Source organism: Prinia subflava, chromosome 21, assembly GCF_021018805.1.
Source record: "Prinia subflava isolate CZ2003 ecotype Zambia chromosome 21, Cam_Psub_1.2, whole genome shotgun sequence".
Lineage (NCBI taxonomy): Eukaryota > Metazoa > Chordata > Aves > Passeriformes > Cisticolidae > Prinia > Prinia subflava.
The window spans coordinates 6,981,602-7,006,650 of NC_086267.1; the positions used below are offsets into that span (position 1 = coordinate 6,981,602).

A 25,049-nucleotide genomic window follows, 5' to 3' on the forward strand; every position below is an offset into this window, starting at 1 on the left:
GGACGGGCTCTGGGCTGTCTGTGAGGGAGGCACTGCTGGCTGCCTGCCCAGCCCAGAACAACGATGACATCCACTTAGAGAGGCCAGGCAGATAAGGAAAACAAGTTTATCCAGGTGCACAGCAATGTTGTTGATAGAAACTTGGAAAATGACCCCCAGAAAAGGAGAATATTTACGGAAGCACTCACATCAGCCTCTCGAAACTCGCCATAAAGAGCAATTCCTTCCATTTACCAGAAATCCAAACAGCTTCCATGGGCACCCAAGAAAAGGAAAACTGCGTTGTCAATTTTCTAATATGCAACAAACCTGCACAGATAAGATTTAAGCCACTAAAAGCTGCAGATTGGCCCCTTCCTCATCCTCAGCACACTGGAATGTGCCATTGTAGCCTTTTTTCCACTGACCACACACTTCTGGAACAGTTTCAGCTCTCTCTGGCTGCACAGAGCTTCTGCATAGGCTTACACAACTTCAGTCAAGTGTAGTTTAATTCCTTTTACTGAAGGGCAGCCATCCTCACATGAAAGACCAGAAACCAGCAAGGGTGAAGCAGCAAGCACAGGGGAAAGGGGAGTGCTGCAAATTCCCCCTCTGGCCTTGCCCACAGGAAACATCCCTGAGTCACCTTCCAAGGACCACCCGGGACAAGTTCAATACCTGATGTGTTAAATTACAGAGCTCAGCAGAGACAAACCAGCAAACGCTCTAAAAGAAAAGAAAATTAACAAAAATAAACCCGAATATGAAGGGCTTTCCATAACCTGTGGAAAACAGTGAGGAAATGCTGAGTCCCCTGCACAGGCAGTGGATTCCCTGCCTGTCTGCAGCCGTGAGTGCCTTGCTCACTTCCCCATTCTGTGTAAAACGTCCCACTGGAGATGAAGCATTTCCCTGACACATGGTACAGAGTCATTTTGCCTTTGGGCTTGTGATATTCACCAGATGTGCCCTAGTTCTGAAGGGTTACATTAATATTCCCACACTAAAAGCTGCTTTTAAAATTAGAGCTTCAATGCATGGACATAAAAAATTCCCTTGGAAAAACACCCCAACCAGCTCCATTTTCTGAACCTTTAGCAGCTTAAAGGCTGCAGTTTTTGTAGCAACCATCTTCACAATTAGAATCCTTTCATGTTTTACCTAATGAGTCAACACTTCCATCATCCAAGGAACAAAGCCACAGGCTCTCTGCACAGCACCAGGCTTCCACAGGGAAGATATTCCTTGAAAGCCTTTGTCAAGGAATTATCTCCAAGCCCTCCCCATCAGGTTCCAGCAGCCTCTCTTTGCAGTGTGTACAGACATGTCTAAACCCTGAGCCCAGGCTGTGGGACCAGCAAGGGAAGGGTGATTAACTCCTGATTGAAGGAATATTTACACTCCTCCATGCTGAAATTCAAAGGCTCAGTGGTCCCGGTGCCCGGTGCCAGCCCCTGGGAAGGCTGAGCAGTCCTGGATCCTCCTCCTCTAGAATGTTCTCTGCCAGGGGCAGGGGGAAGCCCAGGACCCGGCAGTGGCTCCAGGTTCACCCCAGCACAGCTCAGTGGGGCTGGGAGCGGGGCACCAGCACTCACAGACCATCCGTGAGTAAGTGGCACCTCCAAAGCATCACCATCGCTGTGTGCAGCACTCAGGGAGCTCTGAAGGCTGAAATCTGAACTTGCCTGCATTCCAAGAGCAGGAAAACTGCCAAACCCTTGCAAACAAAGGTCAGGAACGGAGACAAACCTCCAGCAGCAGCAGCAGCACGTTTGGAACCACGGTTCAGTGACAAACACAGGAAGGCAGCGAGGAGGGCCCCGGGAATGCCAAACACGTGCTCTGGACTCCAGCAAAATTCCCACTGACAGGTAGGGAGCTGTGCACTCGCCTCTCTTCCCCCATATGGCTGACAACAAACAAATTGCCAGTCTGATCTCTCAGTGTCACTTCCTGCTGAGCAGATTTCAAGCAACGCTGCTGGCTCCTTGTCAGGGAGCGACGAGCTCCAGCCCTGCTCTGCAATAAATGGTTCAACCAATTTACTGTGCTCATCTGAAGCTCACAGGAGTATTCCCAGGGCCTGGACTATAGTTCTTATTTGGCAAATGATTTTATTATAAACCGGTATCACAGTGAATCCATTTTCTTTAAGGGGTTTTGCTGCTGTTTAATGGACTGTCAGTATAATTTAGATTTCATCTATTTAAACTCATTCAAGCCTGGCTCCTGATTGTACAATAAATGGAACATATTTCTATTCAACAAAATTAATGACAGCTAATTGTACTCTGCAGCTCCCAATTTCATAAAAGCAACTGTTCTGCAGCTCAGGCCCCCAGCTACATCATTTCCCACACCAATTATTTTCCTGCACTTTTCAAGCATGTCCACAACGCTGCACAGTTCTCCTGTCAGGTGCATTCACACGTCCTTCGTTAACAGACCTGGTACAAAGCAAACACGTTTTTACACAAAGCTGTGCCACCAGAAATGCCACACTGCAGGCAGAGACACGGTGGCTCCTCGTGCCAGGGGCTCCTCCTGCCTCTGAGTTGTTTTTTCAATTAAACACATGAAAAGGGAGGAGGGATGGGAACAAGAACCCAGGCTGATAAAAGAAATTAATTAAATAACCAGTTAGTCTGAAACCCCTCCTCTAGCACCAGATAAGCTTTGCTGCACACATGCCACTTCCAACAGGCTTTTCCTGGCTTTTTAAGGCCACAGAAAACTTGTGCTGGAGGTGCCACACTTGCCCCCAGTGCTTCTCAGTGATGTTTCACAAGTCCCCTTGTAGCCACCTGCCTCCCAAAGCTCTTCATGGACAATGGAAGAGATGCAAAGGACAAAACAGCACCAAAAATGCACCACATCACCACATGACCTCACTTGATTTATTTTAAACAGCCTCTCAGAAAATTCAGCTATTCCCAAGCCCACCACAAACACCAAGTGGTTGCTTAACTCCTCTCCCTTTGCTGTCATGATGATAATTAACACACCCCAACATCTCATCAGCATATGGATGGGCTTTATTTGTGTATCCTCGAGTAGCAAATGTCAGCCATCCCCACCTCCCTCCTCCCTGACCCATCACCTCCTGCTCCTGCTGGGACAGAGCAGGGTTCCCATCAGCTGCAGCCCTCACCAGAGTGTCCAGGAGGGGAAATGCAATGTCACAGGTGGGTGACAGCCCCTGGGAAGCCCCTCCTGGAGGACACAGCAGAGCAGAAGCTGTGAAGCTCAGCTTGCAGCACCAGTGCATTCACTTTGTTTCAGCACTGGCACCTTTCTCCCTCATTTCCAAGCCCGATGAGGAGGTCAGTGTGGAAAGCTGATGGTGAATGCACATCCCAGGGCCTCACAGCCAGCCCTGGGCACCCCCAGCCCCTCCGAGCTGCTCTCGGGGATTCACCCAGAGCCAGACAAAGCCAGAGGAATCCATTTGCCAGCTCAACCTTGATCTGCGCTTAAGGCTCCATCTGTCAGGCCCCAGCAGCTGCCCCGGACACAGCAGTGCCTTCCCTGCTAGAGGGAAATGGGAACTCAGTAAATGAATTCTTTTTATCCAGTCTGGCTCCTGCTCAGGGTTTGTACTGACAGCAGGGACAAAAGTCACCTCTGTGCATCAGGGCTGGGCTGGGCTCTGCTGCAGCCTGAACTCCTGTTCCCATGCTCAGCACTGCTGACCTGCTCAGCTCATCCCTGACAGCCACCCCTGTCCATGTCCAGTCACCAATGACAGCCCTGGGATATCCCAGAACAAAACAGAACCAGCTCCAGCTCCAGCTGCAGCCTGAACAGCCTGTTCTGCACTCTGCTCTCTGCACACCTCAATCAGCCTCCAAGAAAACCCTCCTGTGATGTTTTCCTGCATTTTGTTAACTCTCCTGACATGTTTTAAGACTCACCTACCCTTTTCTCTAACTTTTTTCCCTCCTTTTAATTACTAAAGGAGGAATGGGCAAAGGATGCATTTGTTTGCATTTAAACAAAAGTTTTGAAGATAATATTCTCTAAAAAAGGCTTGCTAAATTTTCCTCACCACTATTCACATATGCAGAAAAGTTGAAAACAGTGGTGAAAGTGTGAAAAACAAAGGGACTTTTACAACCACATGAAGCAGCACAGCTCCTAAGGTTACTCCTATTTACAGCAGCTGAAAGTCTGTCACTGAATTATTTCAACAATGTCCTATCACAATGGTAACAGACTTTCAAAAGAAGAGGAAAATACAGATTGCACCGTTGTAGAACACATGCTCATATCAACTATGGAGCTACTGAGGGAAGAGAAGACCACACGTGCAAAAACACTCATGACAAACCTGGTCATGCACAAAACACAACAGTGGCCACAGACCTCCTAAAATTCCAAAGCACAGCTGAAAGAATCCCTTCCTTGCATTTCTTCCTTCTGCCCAAGCAAAAAATTAAAATTAAAACCTCCCAGAAAATAATTAACTTTCCTCTTTCCAGCTCACACATTCCAGCCTGTGCTACCTCCTGCTGATGTGCTGTTTGTACAGCCGCTGATGTCACTGCAGATCCTCAGCAATCCTTTTAATTCCTGCACATCCTTTTAAATGTTTCTACGTAGGCAAAGCAAACAATGCTGTCCCCACCTCCAGGTGACAGTCACCTGCTCTGCCAGGCTGCCACTCACACCCTCCCTCCAGGTGCCACCACAGCAGCACCAACGCCCTCAGCAGCAATCCCGTGGCTTTAATTCAGCAACAGCCCTTCCTGAGGTGGGTTTGGGCAAAAAAAGAAGGGATCAGCCTGCATGGGAAATGCAAACAAAATCAGCATTAAGTGATCTAACTGAAATACAGGAGGAGAAAAAAAATAACTCTCAGTCTTAACACAATTCCCTTTCATTGTCATCTCCCTATGCTAAGGAAGCCTAAGCAAATCTGAATATACACTGTGCAACAAAAACTAATGCTACTCCGACAGGTAATCTGACAACAGCAAGTTGAGAACTGTGAGGGGGAAAAAAAAGAAGGAAAACCCCAGAGATCAGATTTGGAAGGAAATGGGAGGGAGGCTGTGGAAACTGAGAGGACAGATGGGGAACTGGGCCAACAAGCTTTTAGGATAGGCTGTGTGATTTCCAGCAAAGTAGAGAAGATTAATTGCATAGTGTTGTCTAAGCCCTACTCAATTCTTTTTAATACATTATTTAAAGCTGTGCACGCATTCATTATATCTATGCAAATTAATAAGAGCAGTATTTACATGGTAACAATACAGTGAAACCTTTCCCTCGAAAAAAATTCAATGATCTTGATTATCTGTTTATTTACAGTTTATTTGCTATTACTCCAATACAGCTGCTGAGCTCAGCACAGGAAAAAAAGCAGAATTAAGTGCTGGATTAAGTACTCCACAGCAATGGGGTAAACACAGAATGAGATTTTAACCAAGAAATGCAGACCTTGAACTTTCCTCCATATCAGATGAGAGCACTTAAGAGAAAAAACCAAATGATTGGAAAGGATTTCCTCTCCTTAAAGCCCAGAAGATGTAAGCTGAAGACAGCTATCCCTTCTGCACACACCTTTAATTTTCATCTTTCTAATCCTTGCTGTGTCTCATTAATTTAAACTCTCTAATCCCTCTTAAAATTGATGTAATTTTCACCCTTAGCCACAAATACATCTCCCTGGATGTAGGGAGCTGGAGGAGCTCCTTCTGTAATGGATGCTAACTTTGGTTTACAACACCTCCAGCACAGGGATGTGGACTCAAGATCTTGCTCCTGATCAGAAATTTCCTTTAAAATTAAATTTAGAAATGGGCATTTTCAGTTAAGGTTTCAGCCTGCTCAGGTCCCTCCAGAGCTGAGCTCATGTTTGTTCTCATCACTCTCAGCAGTTTCCAAGACAAGTTTTACAACAGCACAAAGAGCCAACACAACACAAAAGTTTCAATGCCAGGGTACATCTCTCATGCTGATTACTATTACCAAAATGGAAAATTTAATAAGCAGGGGTTTAAGTTGCAGAGCAGTTACAAAATATCCCCGTTATCACAAACTTTCCTTTGGCTTTCCTTGCTCCTTCCCTGGACAACCTCCTCCAGACCAGCACAGCCACTGTCCCAGCCCACTGCGGGATAAAACTGAGACCACAAACTGATTTCCCATCTTCATTTTAAGCAAACTCCTTCTGCAGTAAAGCCAGTGTATCACACTGTACTCCTGGGCCCACACAACAGCTGTTCTCAACAGATTCTGAATTATTTTTCATCCTCTGGCACTGAAAATCAGATTGCCTCCAAAGCTGACGCTTCCGCAGGCTCCCAGTGCCACTGCTCAAAAACAAATATTACTCAGCCACGAGCCCTGACACCATGGCAAAAACAGCTCCTTTGCAGTGATGGATGAAATGAGCTGAAATTGAAGCTGAAGCATTTCAAGAGAGAGGCTGTTCTGACTAACGCCGGCAGAGCTAAGTGAAAAACAGGCTGCTCAAGGCTCCTGTGGAAGGAGGAGGATGGAAAGCAGCACCCGGACGTGCCCCACACACAGCACGAGCAGCCTGAGCACCCACAGCCACCAAAACTGGATGCAGCACTCCAGACACTCACATCTGACCTCGGGAGACTGCTGCAGCTGGGCTGTGCAGCTCCTCACGGAAAATCAGACGGGATCTGACCTTGCTGCATCTCTGTTTTCAGCCTGAACCTCTGCCTGGCCCCAGCAGTGCCCCTGCAGCTCTGCAGGAACGTGGAACTGCCAGGGCAGTGCTGCCAAACACAGGCACGGCCTGTGGGGAAACACTCCAAGCAGCACTTTTAATGTGCTCTGCAGACAGACAGGGAAGTTTGGACTCAAAAAAGGGAGCTGGGTAATCTCATTTGTTCAAGTGCAGTTTGAGGAAAACATTCCCTGGCAGCAGCCACAGGTTAGACCTTGAAACCTTACATGAGACCCTAAAAACTTCCTGTGAACTTGGCAGTAATTAAGAGGCACATCCAAGACATCCAGAGCACACTGCAAGCTCCTGGTGCTGTCCCCAGAACAGCCCTGATGCAGCAGAGCTCTGCCCAACAGCAGGGCACAGCCACAGGCATTAATGAGGGGTGAAATCAGCAGCTACCAGATCCTCACTCATCTGGGTTGTATTTCACAGAGCACAGGAGCAGAGCTCTGCAAAGCAATCAGAGACTCCCAGAAAAGCCTGCCAGAAAGGCTGAAGATGTCTCCACATCCCCCCAGCTCAGAGCAGGTCTCGCTCCAAAGTGGGAGTGAAGCATTTAGTGATTATCCAATTTGGTTTCCAAACTCCCAGGGACAGAGATTCCATGTGATACTCAGACAATTCATGCAGTAGAAAGCAAAGAGGGTGGCTCCTTCCCAAAGGTGAGCCAAGTTCATTCCCACAAGTCAGATACCCACGATACAGCCAGAAGCTTCCCAAGCACACCCACGTGTGTCTGCATGGCAGGGCTGCAGCCCCCCCAGGACAGGGACAATGCAACCCCCAGGAGCACACTGGGGACTGGGGATGCCCCTGCCTGGCAGCCCTAGGCCACCAGAGAAGCACCAGCAGCAGCTCTTACCTCCAGGCCGGTACACCACATCATCCTCGGTGATGAAGGACGTGATCTCGCCGTTGTCGGTCCTCTCGTAGCGCGACTTCTTCTTGGGGGGTTTCTTCTTGCTCTTCTTGGTGGACTCCTCGGTGGTGGCACTGTTGTTGTCATTGTCCTCGTCCTCGCTGTGGTCGCTCTCGGCGTAGTTCTTGGCGCCTCCCTCCAGGGTGCAGCTGCGCCGGGGCCGCGAGTTCTCGCTCTCCCTCGCCTTGTCCCTCTTGTCCCGCTCCTTGTCCCGGTCCCTGTCCCTGTCCTTCTCTTTGTCTTTGTCTTTCTCCTTGTCTGCTGTCATGATTCGCCACGTGCCTTCTTCTGTCCTCTCACGGCTGGGCCTCCGTGAAAGGTAGACAGTGAGCCTGGGCTTCAGTCTTCTGAATTTCTCACTCAAAGCCAGGAAAAATTCAACCACTCCAACAACCCCAGCGTTTTAAAAAGGTTCTTGAAGAGGTGAGGGGAGAGAAAGAGGGGAAAAGCCCATGTTAGTATTGCAAATTGTTTCAATTCCTGAAGATAAAAATTAAAACCGAATAAACCCCCACATCCTAAAGCAATTCAGTGTGGAAAGTACAAACAGTAAAACACAAAGCAGCCTTTTGAAAAAACTTCATAGAAATGGTAACTTCAGTGTCTGTAAATGTTTGAAGCTACCTCCATCCTCAAAAAAGATCCCTCAACTCCTTAAAAAAATTCTTCAGTTCACTGCAGACACGAAATAACTCCTTGGATGGGGAGTGCTCACTGAGAACAGGTATCACCTCATACCTGGGGCTAACAGGGAGCACGCCAGAGCAAAACACAAAACCCATAAAACACTTCAGAAAGGACAAGGGCAAAGAGGGAAGAGTCTCCAGCTTCTATCTGGAAGCAAATGAGGGAGCTCAGCGAAAGGCTGTGTTGTACATCTGACCACCACTCACAAACCATGCCCTACAAAGCTGGTGCAGGGTAAGGGATGCCATCTGCCACTCCCAGGGCAATCTGTCAGCAAGTCCTGCCCCTACCCTGCTTTTCCAAAAATAGAGCTAACCTGTAATCCACAGATTACAGGAATTAATTAATTGAAACCAAACCAAACCACAGTAGTTACAACCGCACTAACAAAATCTGCTTTTCCACATTTAAAAACAGGACCTTTCATGAAAGGAGGATATTTCAAAAAGGAGGCATTCAACTCACAAAGACAGATTATCTTTTTTCCCCCCTAATTCACCAATAATGCTGAATCTGCCCACATCCAATTCCTGAGTTTCCAGGAAGCTACTACGTGGTGCAACCCGAAATCAGCCCACGGTGTAGAATGTCTGAAAGGCCGGCACATGAGAACGCTGGGTGTTCATGCATTAAGCTTTTGAAACCACATCAGAGAAGCAAAAAGGCTGGTTTGATTTTTGAGAAGTCAGCTGAGGAGTCCCTGATCCTGTGCACTGGAAATTCCTACAGGAATCCCAGCCCCCAATATTCCTGTCCCTGCTCCTCGCAGTGGGAACAGCACAGAGACAAATTGCTTCTGCTGCTGCAAAATGATGTTTATTATTTGTAGATGTCTATTATTGTTAGTTGTTTACTGTTGTCAGATACTTATCTGTTATTGAATACCTGTTATTAGTATATATTCAGAACAGAGACTCGACAAGGAACAGGCCTTGCCAAGCCTCTAAAGGGGGAAATGATGCCTCAAGGTTTGGGTTTATTTGAGGCTGTGCCTGGGGTCTCAGCATTCCCTGAACGAACCCAGCAGGCAGGCAGGAAACGCTGTTTGCTCTGCCCTGGCAGCAGCGGCTTGGGCAGTCCCAGGGGATGTGAACACCAAATGAACCTGTCAGCTGCCAGGGAATGGTCACAGCAAAGGCCTGCAGGGATTCTGCAAGAAACATTGAATTTCTTCCATTTCCAGAGGCGAGGGAATTCCCCAGCACCAAAGCCTGGGCTTCTTTCTATTGCTGCTCACACAAAGATCACTTCAGTGAGAGGATCACACCCCTCTTCTGGCACAACTGCAGCACAAGCACCTTCCTTTAGACTGGCAAGTGCAAAATGTCCTTTTCTTTTTTTTCTTTAAATCTTTTCCAGTTTAAAAAATCCCCATCAGTCACCACTTCATTACTGAGGATGGGTAGTAAATGACAAAGAGCAGGTTTGAAAGCCTCAGGATGAAAAGCTAAGAAGATGCCAACCACCCCACACCTCTGAACTTAAAGGCAGAAGGATTTTAAAGTTCCTGTCTTAAGGACAAATAAAGAGGTTGATTAGTAACTGACAGATAATGCATCCATATTTATTTTACCTGCATCTGAAACACTCTGAGCCCCACCTCAAATTGTCAAAGTCTCAAGGAGCCAGAGCTGTGCAAAGCAGCTCCCAAACTTTCAGAGTAGCTGTAAGAGGAAAAAACCACATCTCACACATTCTTTCTTCACCCACCACGGAGCAGGGAGCTGCCACAAGCTCAACGTGCTGCCTGATCACCCTTTACCAAAATGTGAACGCTGTGAAAACTCATCTGCTGACTCAACATCACTCACCAGGCACAGCTGCTGAGTGGGCTCAGCACTTGTGCCACTCTCTGTGCAATTATGAATGAGCATGGGACCCAAAAAACACCATCACAGGAACTAAAGGAGCACTGGGAGCCTTCTCTGCTATTTATTTACTATTAGATATTTATTATTTTTAGGTGTTTATTATTGTTAGTAGTTTACTGTTGTTAGATACTTATCTGTTATTGAATACCTGTTATTTGTAGATACTTAGAACAGAAACTCGACAAGAAAAAGGCCTTGTCGAGCCTCTGAAGGGGGGAAACGATGCCTTAATTTTTCTCTTCCCTGTATTTCAGGCTCTGTGCTGCCCAGGGTGCAGCTCTGAGCTCACACCCAGGGTCACTCAGCTCTGCACACATCAGGGACACAAACAAATCCTGTTCCTGCTGCACACCAAGGACAGCTGGGACAAGTGTTCAGCCCAAAAGCACAAACAAGGGTGGCTGGAGGGAGGAACAAGGATGAGACTTCATAATCTGAAGCTGTAATTGGACAATTAAACCCCAATATTCAAATGGACCAAAGCTTGTAACAGTGTGAGACCTGTGGTCCATTTTTTGACCATTTTGTGACCATTTTGGGTCCACCTTGGGTATAGCCCTGCCCAGGCTCTTGTCCTGCCCAAGGTGTGCCCTAAAGCCCTTTCAATAAATCTCTGCTTTATTCTCCAGCCCTGCCCAGTCTCAGCTCCAGCTCAGCCTTCCCAAGGCATCCCCGTGATTAAACTGTGCTAACACACCCACACAGATGTTGGAGTCTGGATTAGGGCAGCACAGCCAAACTCACTGAAAATCCAGAGCGGGTTTGGCATTTTTCTGTGCTTGTTTCTGGTCATTCTCCCCTGGCAGTTGCTCTGTGTCTGCACCAAACCCCAGCAAAGCAGCTGCCTCTGTCATTCTGCTGCAGCAAAGCCACTCAGGAACAGCAGCACGGGCTGAAGGGCACTAAGTGCCTTTGACAGAAGTTCACTGCTCCTTCCACAGGGAATTCATCCCTGGAAAAAGCCGTGTAAGCTAAAAGGGGAGCAATCACTTCACAATAGCTGCGTGGGAGAATAGCCACCATCCATTATTTGCTCAATGCAAGCTGAAAAACCTGAGGAAAAATGTTAACTTCACTGCAGTCACACTCTAAGACCTTTCTGCTGTTATTTTTTAACTCGAGCCTCAGGATATGGCCATTTCTCCACCTAAGTTTATTACACGCACTCTGGGGTAGCTTTCCTTATCTCCACCCACTCTGCTATCAGACTTGCAAGGTCTTTTTTATCTTAAATTGTTTAGAGATCAAACATGAGCCAAAAATGTGTTTGCAGAGCTACTCAGTAAAGTCTCCTGCTCTGTTTTGTCGCAGATGCTGACAACTTCCCATCGTAACCAAATGTTGATATTCCTGTTAAAATGCTCAGGTCTCCAGTGATGAGGAAATGAGAATCTCCCACAAGGATTTTGGAGAAACCCAGCAGGCATGATTTAACCTTTATCTAATAATCTGAAGTGCAGAAGTTTATAATCATTATTTTAAACAGATCATTACCCCATATTCACCTAGTTCTGTTTTTTTTTTTTTCCCCCACAGCATTTTAAATCTAGTTCAAATTAAAGTTCCAACCTTTTTTACAGCCACAAAACCCTTCTCACACTCCAGTCCCAGCCTGGAGAGGAGGATATTGCTACTCCACAGGTTACCTGCTCCACAGAGTTACTCTGCCTGTACACCTGCAAACCCCTGTCAGAGCAAAAGGCACATATAGCACAATAAGTACTTAAACCTCTTAACCAGAATTAAAGAGTCAGGTTTTAAAGATAATGTGAAAGCAAGTCCAGAAATGCTACGACACTGTAACAGGAAGGCATCTAAGAATGCAGGGCAACTAAAACTACGGAGAAGAGCTCCTTTTTCTTATTTAAGCTAGACAGATCAATCTTTTAACAAGATTTGTTTGGTCATGTGTTACCAGTCTTAATAAACACAACAGGACCATTCTTCTGTAAGCTTTTAGTCTCATATTGCCAGATAAAAAGGCACTGTTTTCAGCAAATGCCAGATTAAAGGAACTATGTGCTGCCACTGCTAGAGTTCCTGCCACAGAGCTTTTCTCATTTTGATGTCAAGGAAGAATTTTAACTCAGTTTAAACGCAAGGGATTAAAACCAAAAATAAAAATAAAAAAAAAAAGGGAACAGAGAAAACAGCTCATAAAGGCTTCCCCATATATTTATAAGGTTTTAAGAACTGCTTTAAAAAAAGCCTCAAGATCATTTGTGAAAAATAACTCCGATAAGTCAAATGTGAAGAAAGGGAAATCTCAGCTGCCACAGGGAGAAGAAGAGCTGAACTCCAGGAATCCAGGAGCTGAGGCTCAGCCCCTCAGCCTGCCCAGGGCAGGGGAGTTTCCACACAGCCCACAGCGATCCCAGCTCCCTGATAAAGCTCATTAACTGCAGGGGAGCCACACACCTTTAACCTTCAGCTTTCAGGAGAGACTGGGAACATCTGTTATCAACTTTCTCCCACATTCTTTCCCTATCGCCTGTTTGCCATGGAAAATATGAGCCGCAGATATTCACAGGGACCAAGTATATAAAGAGCTGATGCAGGATATCCCTCAGAATATTCCCCACTCCCAGGGCCCATCCATCATCTCCGAGTGCCAGGCACTGTGCTCCCAACAACAACACATCCAGCAGCTGCAGGCTGAGCCCAAATTCAGAGAGACCAGCAGAGGAGGGGAGAAAAAAAGACAAGAAAAGGGGAAAAAAGTGAGAAAAAAGGAAAAGATAATACAGCAAGAGTTTTACCCCACTATTCTTAGATGGTTTTTCACTGTTGGAGTGAGATTTTACTAAAGACACTCACTCCAGCTTTGAAAATCCAGATCCTGCTGGGTTTGTCTACAGAATTTTCCAACCAATCACCACATACAGAGACAAAACACAGATCTCTCCCTGCCAGTAGCACACAGGCACACACAAAACTTTTTCCCTATAACATTAATGCCCCAATCAGTAAAAATGTTCATTTTCCTCCTCTGTCCTGTGCCAATCCTGCTGGTGCCCAGTGGGCGTTGAAAGGGTCCCACTGCCTATTCTGGAATGCTCAGGGGACAAGTCTGGGACCCTCCTGGGAAAAAGATTTGCCTAAAGTCTTAAAAAGCTCTTAGGAGTCTCTCCAGTGATTTATGTGCCTCTTATCAGTTGTCTCCCTTATCTCCTCGGCTGGTTTGGAGTTTATAACACAAACACAGCCCTGGAGCCCTGTGGCCCGCACTGGTCACTGTGAGTTACATTTTTACAGCCCACAGCCCCTGTGAGCCCTCCAAGTGCACACAATTCAAGGGTGTTTGTTCACTTTGAACTGCTCTGTGCCACCCCAGCAGAGCCAGGGCAGGGGGAAGAGCAGCCCAGCCCTGCTCCATCAGCCCCTCCGAGCTGGGAGGTCACTGCCACTCGCCCGGGCACACAATTCCAGGTGTTTCCCATGACAGGCACTGACCCTTCCTTCCCCCTGCTGTTTACCCAGCCTGACCTGAGCCAAGCAAACAGGAGATCTCACATTTCTGAGCCAGGTCTCAGCTCCCCGGCGGGCAGTGCCCCTCGCTCCAGCCACGCTCACACAGCGCTCCCAAAGCCGGGCCCAGGGCTGTGACACACCAGATACGCAGGCTGACAGCTCAGATAAGATCAGAAGTCCCTCTCTTCAACACAACCCTGATGCTACACAGCTCAGAGGAACAGGGGAAGAGCGGCAAAGCAAGATTTCACACGGCAGAAACAGCCCTGCATTTATCCAGAGAAAAGTGACAGGTTATTCGGTGTGTCTTCAGTCACATTTTCAAAAGGAAATCGCCAGGGAAATACCAGGCAGTCATGAGGATTTTTGAGGACTGATGTGGGAAGGACCCAAGACAGCAAAGTAACATTTCCCTTTGTGTCATTCTAGTGCGCAGAGGGAGGACAAGGAGAACAACTTTCTATTTGTGAGGGGTCAGAAACTCAGTAAGGACTGAGAGGGAAATTCTACAAGAGTCAGCTTTGACCACAGAGCAGACTGAAGGGCTGGGGATTAGATTTGGAATGAAGATATCAGCTCCCACCTCCTCCAAAAATGGATGGGCAATTTATGCACCACATCCACAACAGTGATGTGACTACACCTGCTTTTAGACAGTTTTACACACAGGCTCCCATAAACGTAATGCCATCCCAAATAAGCCACATTTTCTCTCCACACTGGTTCAAGAGCAGCAACATAAAATCAGCGGAGGCTTAGGAAGTTTCTGCACTGCCGAAATCAGCAGATAAATTAGCCACAGTTTCTATTCTGAGTTTGGTGAGGAGGCAGGAAACAGCAGGGGCTGCCTGCACACTCATGAGACACAGGGCTGCTGCTCTGGTCAGCACCTGAACGCTCAGCCCTCCTTCAGCTGTGACACACACACCGAGGGCAGCCTCGCCCAAATGCTGCTCTGCTCCATCCCTGTCCCCCAGGAGCTGCAGGGCTGGCTGCTCTGGAGAGCCCAGCTGCAGAGGCAGCAGTGCAGCACAGCCCTGCAGCTCCCTGCACTGCTCCCTGCCATTAAGTGGCTGCTCACAGCTCCTCTTGTCATTTCAAAAGCTGCTTTAATGGCCTCTGTAGTCATAACACATGGGAGCAAACAGACAATAAATATGAAGCCGTGTATTTACCCTTCCCTGAAGTCATTCAGGCTTAATGTAAATGATTACCACAATACAGGGCTGAGTAATGCAGAGCAGTCATCCCATCACACCATTAAAAACCAAAACTTTAAAAAATGACCATACAATGTAGGATAACTCCTTCCTGTAATATAGGATAACTCCCCTGGCAGGGGAGAACAGGCCCACAGGACCTGCAGAAGCTGCTGTTAAAACAAGAACAATTATCTGGGGGACCTGAAGTCATTTGGAGCCATGAAAACATCTGCATTATGAGGTTGCTTAACAACACTTAAAACAGAAAAAAAAAAACATTTAAAAAGTTGAAGAAAAACTTGTTGCTATACACAGCAGTTTATTTTGAAAAGATAGACAGACTTTGAGAAGCAACAAGGGTAGACCCTGAAAACATGCATATGGATTTCCTGACAGGCAAGTCTGTGGCAAAAAAAAGAGAAGTCTGTAGTATTGTTACTAAAATAGGGGAAATAAAAACATTCAAAGTGTTGTAAATTCAGATCTGGGAAATACCAACAAAGAAATCAAAGCATAAAGAGGAATTCCTGGCACACAATAACAGCCAGGCTAAGGGTAACAGGAAAGAATCCTTGCATGGAACAGAACCACGTGTGCCGTGGTTTTATGGGATGCCTGATTATCAAAGTCACCAGTACATCACACCCTTTGCTGCCTCTAGGTCACTTATTTTAAGACAAAAATGAATTCTGCACAATTCTGACCGCATTTCTTTGTGTGTGTTTATAGAAGGAGCCCACGGCTGCTTTGCAAGTGGAACTCATCTCCAACTCTCCTCTCAACTAATTCCAGTTTCCACTCTAAATATTATTTTGGTGCCTCCATCTCTGGAACTTGTCTACAAATACCTACCAAAGGGTCCCTCCCTGCGTGTTTTTAGCTGAGCTTTTCTCCACTGGACGTTTCATTTTTTAAATGTCTGAACACTCAGCTGTCCCCTCGCAATCCTTTCATCCTCCAGAAATCTTCGAACTACAGTCATTTAAACCACCCAAAAGAGAACTAGATCAGGTTATTTTTGGAAAACCCCTTCGAGCAGGAAAGTCAAAACCTCTGGTCTTCAGCCACATGAGCTGTTTTATTTAACTCCAGACACAGTTGTGCATCTGAGCTTCTCAAAGGGGACGGGTAACTGCAGGGTGGGCTCCCACCATGAGCTGCCTGACCAGACATTCCCAGGGAAACGTGCCTATAATTAAAGCAATTTCTCTCTAAAGAAAGCAGCATCCTCAGATTTAGAGACTATCTGTAAGACTAACTAAAGCTGTGCCACTTAAGTGCTCCACAAAATTCCCTAACAGTGGAAACAAAGAAATCCTGCCCTTCAGCCAAAGGGTGGAGGCTGGTGCGAGGTTACCATCATGAGCAAGAGATATTAAGAGGACATTTTTTTCCTTGTCCACTGCTTTAAACACACTTTATGCACAAGCACGAAGACAGATGATATTTCTGTCTGGAGAACCTGCCTTTAATTCGAGCCATCGGTGTGTTTTTCTCCGAGGAGAGGCTCGTTTGGGCTAATGGCCGAGCAGACAGCGCCGCTCCCTCAGCGCATTCACTGCGCCCGCCCGGGTGTGAAGCGCGGGCCCAGCCCTCCCTCACAGCGCCCCTCATCGCCTCACAGCGCCCCTCATCGCCTCACAGCGCCCCTCATCGCCTCACAGCGCCCCTCATCGCCTCACAGCGCCCCTCATCGCCTCCCACCGCCCCTCATCGCCTCCCACCGCCCCTCATCGCCTCCCACCGCCCCTCATCGCCTCACAGCGCCCCTCATCGCCTCACAGCGCCCCTCATCGCCTCACAGCGCCCCTCATCGCCTCACAGCGCCCCTCATCGCCTCACACCGCCCCACAGCCGACACCGACTCAATTACACCTCGCTTCCTTTATTGCGCTCCCACAAAACACTCATAAATACCCGGTATTTAAAGCAGTAAAACCTCGCCGGTGCAAGGGTGACCTTCGATCTTTAATCTCCGGCTGCACGAGCAGGTTCTGCCACGAGGCAGCAGGAAAATGATGTGGAAAGCAAACAGACACAATCCTGTGCGAGAAAGAACGAGCACAGAGCTGTGAGACAAAGGGCTCAAAAAGAAGTTTGTGTGCAGCAGCCCCACACCAGGGCTGGTTATCCCTCCTGCTCCTGCTGAAGGGCTCCAAACACGTGTTAAAAGGTATTTGCAAAGAGGGTCTGCGTTTCAAGGGATCATATGAGCTCCTGCATGACCTTAAGTGAGAGAAACCAAAGCTGTCAATGTCCGCCTCTGACTTCCAACATATTTTCACCCCGGAGCTGCATCTCACACATCGCAGTGCCCGAGGTGAACCAGAACCCCCTCGCTGCCCAGCCCCGAACTGCACACACACATTTATCCGTGCCCATCCAATGGCTTCTCACTCCACAGGCTTTCTCCCTCAAGCCTGGTTCGCTTTTCTGGAAGTCACAGAGGTTCCTTCTAAAAAAAAGAACATAGTTTCAAAGACACCTGACAAATTCACCTTCTTTGCAGCCACATCACTGCTCCTGGGCGACAACTGAGTTCCTGAGGAGATTTTAAGCACTATTTTTTAAAAAGGACCAGCTGTCACACATTTGGTGTTCCAGCCCTGTAAAATAATGTTCAAACAGCAAAGGCTCTGCGACAGGAGTGGCCCCATCACTCCCAGCTACCCTCTGCTAATGAGCCCACTTGGAAGGGGCTTCACCACTGGCCCAATCTTCCATGAGAAAAGGGAAAAAATATTAAAAAACGCTCCGAGTGATTAATCTGCTTCTCATCTACACTGAGAGGAAATACTTTAACACTGCATGAAATAACTTGTGGCTGTGGTCACGCTTCAGACATTAATATCATTTCTGCTGGCAGGGCTCTGAACTCGAGTGAGACTCAGGCAGGATCTGCTGTGGCAGCACGAGCTGGATCCCTGCGTTTGGGTCTGATCTTGTAAGCTGCTGAAACAGGCTGCAGAGTCAGACCTTAAGCCATTAAGCACAGAATAACCAATGCAAATAACCCCTAAGCTACAGATGAAATGTGGTGGCCTCCCTCACGCTGTGCTCCCACCACACCTCATCGCCTGCCACCAGCAGAATCCAGGACAGGGCTGAGGTCCTGTGGCAGCAGTTCGGGTTTGTGGCCTTGGACACATGAAATAAAATTTAAAAAAAGAGGAAAACCTTCCCAGTTTTCGTAACGACATGCTAATATTCCATGATATGCAAATGAAGAGCACACAAGCCTTGTAACCATACTGAGAACACCTTCCAAATGGAGGCTGTTTTCCTGAAATGAAGCAATATAAAACTCCTGGCTCTATTTTCAAGGTGAAGCTTTAAGGTTAGACACCACTAAAGCTCTGAAACAACATTAAATGTTTAATAAAGCAACCTGCAGTCTATAGTGGACGAGACACCAGCCTAAGCAGAGCACCATAAACTGTTCAGGGCAGTGTTTGATCCATCTCTGACCAAGCAGAGTCTTTATTCCCTTCTTTATTCCCACAATAACAAACTGGGGCTACCAATCTCCGTGTTCTTTCAAATGAAAACCTGTGATCCCTCAGCAACCAAAGACAGCAAAACAAATTACATGATTTATTAGGGATCTGATGCACTGAAGTTTTCCTTGTAAAAGCTCAGCTTTGAAGACTCTTGACTGTGAAGTTTCCATCATTTAGTGCACGTGAGCATTCAGCAGCTGAACAAGCAGGAGTGAGAAGGATGCCCTGTCAGGCAGTGTTTTCTGAAACACTAACCTAATCAGGAGCTGACTTAAGAGCTACTTTCAAAATACTACACAGGAAAATTCACTAGGTGCCAGTTGCCCAAGCAACTGGGACCTAATTAAATCCAGCCAGCACTTGAGGGATTAGGCTGTTTTCTCCTGCCGTCCTCCAGCCTCTCCCCTGAGATAACACACACAGCAATGCTGAGATTTATTACTTGCTGACTGCTTCTCACATATGCTGATCTGGCCTTTGAATCAGAATGAACTTTGCTAGAAGTGACATTTCAAAACTGTTTTCAAAGTTATGTACTATTTTTTTGTTCAAAACATGAAATAAAAACTAACGTAGAGTGTTTTAGTGTCTAATGGTATCAATAAGACCAAGAAAAAAGAAACTCTTAGAAGGGTATTTTCTCAAGCTCTCAGCCCAGCAGCCAAATGAGAAACTTTTTCCATTATTTCCCATAGTGCTGTGTGTATTATTTCTTTGTCCATTGCTTCCCAGTCAGGGATAACTCCACACAGGCTGCTCAGAGTTTAAAAAACAACCTCTCATAACAGCCTTTTTGGAGAGGGGGCAAAAACCCCACCAAACCAAAACCTCCAGAAAACAACACATCAAAGCAAAAACCCCAAACAAAGCAAAAACCACAGCAAGAGTTCTAAGAAAAAAATCCCTATATAAACCTAGACCAAAAAAACCCTAACATAACCACTATCTTCCTCACATATTATGCTTCAAAACAAAAATAAACTGAAGCTGTCACAAGCACCATTCAGGCTGGAAGAGGCAGGAAAAGTTTCAACCGTCTCCTGAAGATAACCACGAGGATGTTTCTATTATTTATTTCATTCCTCACCTCTCCAGGGCTGAAGCACTTGTTTATCTGCCCAAGAACAGGCAGAACACTTTAAACTCCCATGCAAGGGCTCTCCCCTGAGAGCCACAGCAGCTCCACGCTGCACATCCCAGTGAGGGTTCCACAGAGCAGAAAAAGCCCTCAGAATTTTATTAACCTGACACACAGTGCTTATAATTCATCCTCAGCACTCCCTGCACTTCAGCTGAGATGTGCACGGAGCAAAGATCTCCCTGTCAGGAACTCTGTCATGCTCCTGAAATCCTAAACCACTGTGAACTCCCCCACGAGTGAAGAGAACAAGAGTTATATTTACCTTTGGCATCTCAGATGCCACAGCAAGCCCTCAGAAGAGAAGAACCCAGCCAAAAGCATGGATTCAATCAAGTTTTGTGCCAAAACAGAACTTTATACAGCAGCGTTTGTTAAAAAAAGCCGAAGTCTAAAGTTCAGCATGTACATGTTTAGCTGCATTCCCATTTATATTGCTGACTCCATGCTCTAGAAATCCACAGGAACTGCTTTTACCAGCTCCACGGAGGTTGTACATCTTCCTAGGGCAAACACAGCCTCTGGCTCCAGGTACCAGTGGACAAACCTGACACGGCACACGAGGTCCCAACCCTCATAAATTCCAGTGGAACTACCAAGCCCAAGGTAAATCAGGCCTGGTTTGATTTAAAAATCACAGCTAGGTTTATTTTTCACATTATCGTAGCCACAAAGCACAATAATTCAAACCACAGATCTCATCTTTGCACAAAGACTAAAACTTTATATTTTTTTTAGTCTTAAAAACTTCACGGGAGCATTTGGTCTCGTGCCACTCAATCACAAACTGAGCATCACGACTGCTTTTTGCCAAACACCACCTTTGCTCATGCCAGGGCAGCCCAGAAACAGCAAGAGATGAAGCTGTGGGAGCCCTGCTCAGCTGCAGCTCCTCCACCCCTTCAGTTTAACCCAGAACACACTTCCCCCTCTCACTGATTCGTTCCAGTGCAAAGAGAACAGACCCAAGGTGAAATAATGTCAAGATCTGAAAATCCTCCCCGAAACCCCACACAAACAGATGGCATCATTTGGGTTTAGATGCTGCTCAGCATTTCCAGCTGCAAGTGGCAAATACCGAACATGCTCTGCATGTGCAAATGATGAGATCAACACAAAGGGGCCACTGCAATTCCCGGGAAAGGCAGCAGAATGTTCAAACAGCCTGCGCCCCATTTTCATACACTAGTCATAATTACTTTATTGCACTACGAAAGGGCAATTGCTTTCTCAACAATCTGATAACCTTGGGCTGCTCTTAACTCTTTAATACCAGTTTTAACTACAAGCCCAGGCTGAGGCTCCAATTTTAAGCCAGTTAGAGCAGTCTGATGTTAAACACCCAGGGAAAATGAGCTCTGTCTCACACATCAGCACACAAGACACCAAAGAACATTCAATTATTAAGCAGGAACTGCCATATATATATAAAAAATCCATCCCCAGCTCTAATCTCGAAGGAATAGCTTTATTACCAGGAAATGGAAATCTGATTTTTGGCTTCTTTGTTATATTTCAATAGGAAATGGAGCAAATACAGTGTGTTTTGACTGCTTGGAAGGATAAATTCTGTAGGGATCTGTTACTATGTCAAACTCGGGAAAAAAAGTCCCCAACCTTAAGTGCTTGAATTGTATTGACTCATCTCATGGCTCAGTCATTTCCACACTGACTCTGAGCTCACTGGGGCTGCTTGTGCTCATCAGGCACTGAGCAAATCAGGAAAGTTCTCAGCAGCAAAAACCACAACTGACTGAGCTCCCAGGCTCACTCTGTGCCTGCCTTAAAAAAACCTGCTGTGGGCAAGAACTTCCCATAGTCAGGGCACAACACCTCAGACTGCAGATGCTGCTGGAACACTTACTGCTTCCAGCAAAACTTCAGTTTTATTTCAAAAAGCAAGTCATTTCCATCTCTACAAATAAGCGAATTCACAAAGGAAACATTGCCAAAACCAAGGCATTTTTTCTTGCTAGTCTCAAGAAAATTCAAATCAGCATTTAAGACAAAATATATTTCATGAGCAAAATTGGTGCTACAGAAGCAGCAATTATCCACACCAAAAGTGGTTGCTTTCAGTAAAAGGTTTACCTAATCACAGCTTTTTACACTCAGCTCATTTAAAAAAGGGAAAAATAAGGAATGAAAAACCTGCAAGCATCAAAACTTTTAGGCCCCAATACTAACACATTCCAGATTTGTTATTTCACACTGTATTGTCATCTTATGAAAATGAAAGTGATATCCATTCACAGAAGACTAATTAAGCCAAGTTTTCTTTCAAAATTTGCCGTTCCTTCCCAAGAGAAGAGCACAGCTACATCGTTAATGCTGAATTTACAGCCTCCACTTCTTCTGTACTTCTGCTAACATTAGAAAATGCCTGAATTCCAAACATACCAATCACACAAAAAAACATTATGAGAAAATCTACACATCACAAATACTATCTATTCCACTAGTAAAACATTTATCCAATTACCAAGCCCTTTTCTTGGATAAACTTGACACAAATGTTTCCTTGGGAAGGCCAGCTTGTTTTAATAATTTACATTTTCCAACACTGTTTGTTCTCACTTGGTATCCAAAGGTCAGAACTCAAACCACTACCCCAGGCAAACTCTGGAATAAATACAATTTTTGTCCACTCTTCTGGAAAGAGTTTCACTTCTGCTGAGAAAGCTGAAGCATAAAAACCAGATTTCCCTCTGATTCATTTGGAGATGCCTGACATTATTTTTCATGAAGGTGTCTGATAGCGTGTATTTTATGGGTCCTCTTTATTTATCTGGGAGTGTTACATCATTAAAGGTTTTTCCAGCCTTTAGTAATAATTTGTCCTGTGTTCTGAAATACTGGAGACTCAGCCAAACAAGGAGCAAGGCTAAGCAAGGTCCAGTTGACACGAGCCTGAATGATGTCAGCTCCCCTGACACAGCCCTCTTTCCCCAGTGCCCCTCCTGACATTTTTTACATATTAATAAAGATTTGCACATTAATCTGCCTGTTAGGGGCTGGTGATGACTCCAGGTAAAGCTCTCCCCACTGCACTGAGCCTTTATACCCACTCCCAGCAGAGCATCAGGGTGCTGCTGCTCAGGACTACGGTGGTTTAGAAAGCATTTCTCATTTTATTTACCTTTAAAACGCAAAATAAAACTACTCAGTGCTCTTATGTGTCACTTACTGAGACTGGCACTTTAAATAAACGAGGTTCAAGCGAAAACAAAAGTTACTTTAAAGCAGGAATAGGTATCTTGGCCAAAACAACACAGCTCTCAAAAACGAATAAAGCTGATGTGCAGCTCGCTGCCCCTGCCCCAGGCTGAGCCACCCAAAGAGCAGTGAGAGCTGCACTGCAGCCCCAGCACTGCCCCCAGCAGCACAGGCTGCACCAGCTCCTGCTGCAGCGCCTGCAGAACGCTGCTGCTCCTGCACAGCTCCGCACTCCGGGCTAAGGAGAGCCAAGGCCCCAAGCACAGCACCCTGAGAGCCAGCTCCGAGCTCAGCTCCTGAGCTGCTGCAGCCCTGCACACCCCCCTGCATCCCTGCATGTCCCTGCACATCCTACTGCGTCCTTGCACCTCCTGCTGCATCCCTGCACACCCCCCTGCATCCCTGCATGTCCCTGCACATCCTACTGCATCCCTGCACCTCCTGCTGCAGCCCTGCACACCCCCCTGCATCCCTGCATGTCCCTGCACATCCTACTGCATCCTTGCACCTCCTGCTGCAGCCCTGCACCTCCTGCTGCAGCCCTGCACATCCTCCCATGCCCCGCTGCATCCCTGCACGTCCCTGCACCTCCTGCTGCAGCCCTGCACATCCTCCCATGCCCCGCTGCATCCCTGCACGTCCCTGCATATCCCACTGTATCCCTGCACCTCCTGCTGCGGCCCTGCACAGCTGCAGCCCCGCACAGCACAACTGGGACGTGTTGAGCTGCACCTGCTGGCACCAGCAGCAGCTCAAAGCCCAGCTCCACGCAGGTTTGGACACTCTGGGCTAGCAGTGGCCACCGGCCAGAGTGACACAGCCACCAGCCAGGGACCCCAGCAGCCCCAGCCAGCACCTTCTAACCCAGGGCAGCGGACAAAAATAGTATTTATTCCAAAGCTTGCCTGGGGTAGTGGTTTGAGTTCTGGCCTTCGGACACAAACCCCAACCCTAACTCTGCCAGAGCCCAGCCTAAAGCTCCAAAGACAGCACAGCCCTCTTCTGAAAATCACTTGGCCAAAAGAGCACGTCACAACCTCAACACCCTGCACCTATTTCTGCACCCTGCCCTCACAGCTGCTTTTCTTACCAGTCCCTGGCTCTAAGGTGAAATATCCTGTTGGCCACACAGATCAACAAGTTACAGAAATATTGCTCTGCATTGTTTTAATACCGAACAGTGTGTGCCTTCCAATCCAACACACACAGACCAGCAGGACCTCTCAACATCTCCTGGAGAAGCCCCAGAACAAGGAACAATGAACATGTGCACACTCACAGCCGGCTCTATAAAGCTGTATAGCCATTAAAGAATTAAACAGTAAGAAATGTAGAGATTTCTCCTGGATACTCTGAAGCAGAACAATAGGTAGCATAAACCCCCTCCACCCAAAAGACAAGGAGGGTTAGGATTAGTTCAGGGATAAACAGCTCATTTCCTTCCCCACACACAAAAATCAAACCCAGGCTCTCTGGCAGCGAGCTGCTAACCACACATCGCCAGACAAAGCCCCATCTTTATCACCTTTACACAAGCAAAAGTAAGCAAAACAGGGATTGAGAGGCACATCAAGGGATTCTCTACAACCTGTAGTAAAATTGCGAAGACACGCGATGCGTTCTGACAGAACAGCTGTACACATCATTATGTTAATTAAAATTAAAGTCTCATCTACTTAGCATACAAGCAATTCACTGAACCTTAGTGACAAAAGGAAGGAACCATTTCCTCGAAGGGACATAATCACACACAACTGGAACAAGTTGTCTGCTCACACTGAAGGCCACAGCAGAAAGGAGATAGCAAAGTATTCAAGAAACAGTCCTGCCTATTTTAAGCAAAACAAAGCACTATCAACTCTAAAACACACACAAAGGAAGTGGTCGGATAGATTACGTCAGCCCTCGCCTCAATTCATAAATCCTAACCACAAAACAAGACAAATTCTGAGCTGCCTCTCTCTGGAATCCTGTTTAAAGCCAATACACGCAGTTTGGGTCTTAAAATACGCTCTCGAGCAACACTCGCTGATGCATCACTTTCAAACAGCAACCGGGGGGTGAAAAAAATTGTGTAATCCAAGTCAATTCTATCGGGCTGCCAGATCAAATAACATTTCGAGAAGTGCCTGCCAAGCACCCAGCCTGCCAGAGCACAATGAGCACTCGAGTGCTCGGGACTCAAAACCACCTTTCACTGGTCCCAGAGATCTTTATAAAATAGTTTAAACACTACCAAATTACAGGGTTGGAAAAACAAATAAAAGCTTTTAAAATGCTGCTCCTGCACCATTCTCAGCTTGCTGTCAGGCATCTCAAGCGTCTGTCTGGTGATAGTCACTGGGCACAAGGAT

At 46.7% G+C, this 25,049-nt stretch overlaps 1 protein-coding gene across 6 annotated transcripts in view; it reads right to left on the minus strand.

The window, feature by feature from the left end:
• Positions 1 to 25,049, minus strand: part of RERE (arginine-glutamic acid dipeptide repeats) — a 173,832-nt gene that overhangs the window by 110,477 nt on the left and 38,306 nt on the right. For all 6 annotated transcript variants that reach the window (XM_063417493.1, XM_063417492.1, XM_063417488.1 and 3 more), the window contains exon 2: positions 7,554 to 8,024. In XM_063417493.1, coding sequence (XP_063273563.1) covers positions 7,554 to 7,878 — 325 coding nt within the window. In that variant the 5' untranslated portion in view covers positions 7,879 to 8,024. The remainder of the gene's footprint in view (positions 1 to 7,553; positions 8,025 to 25,049) is intronic.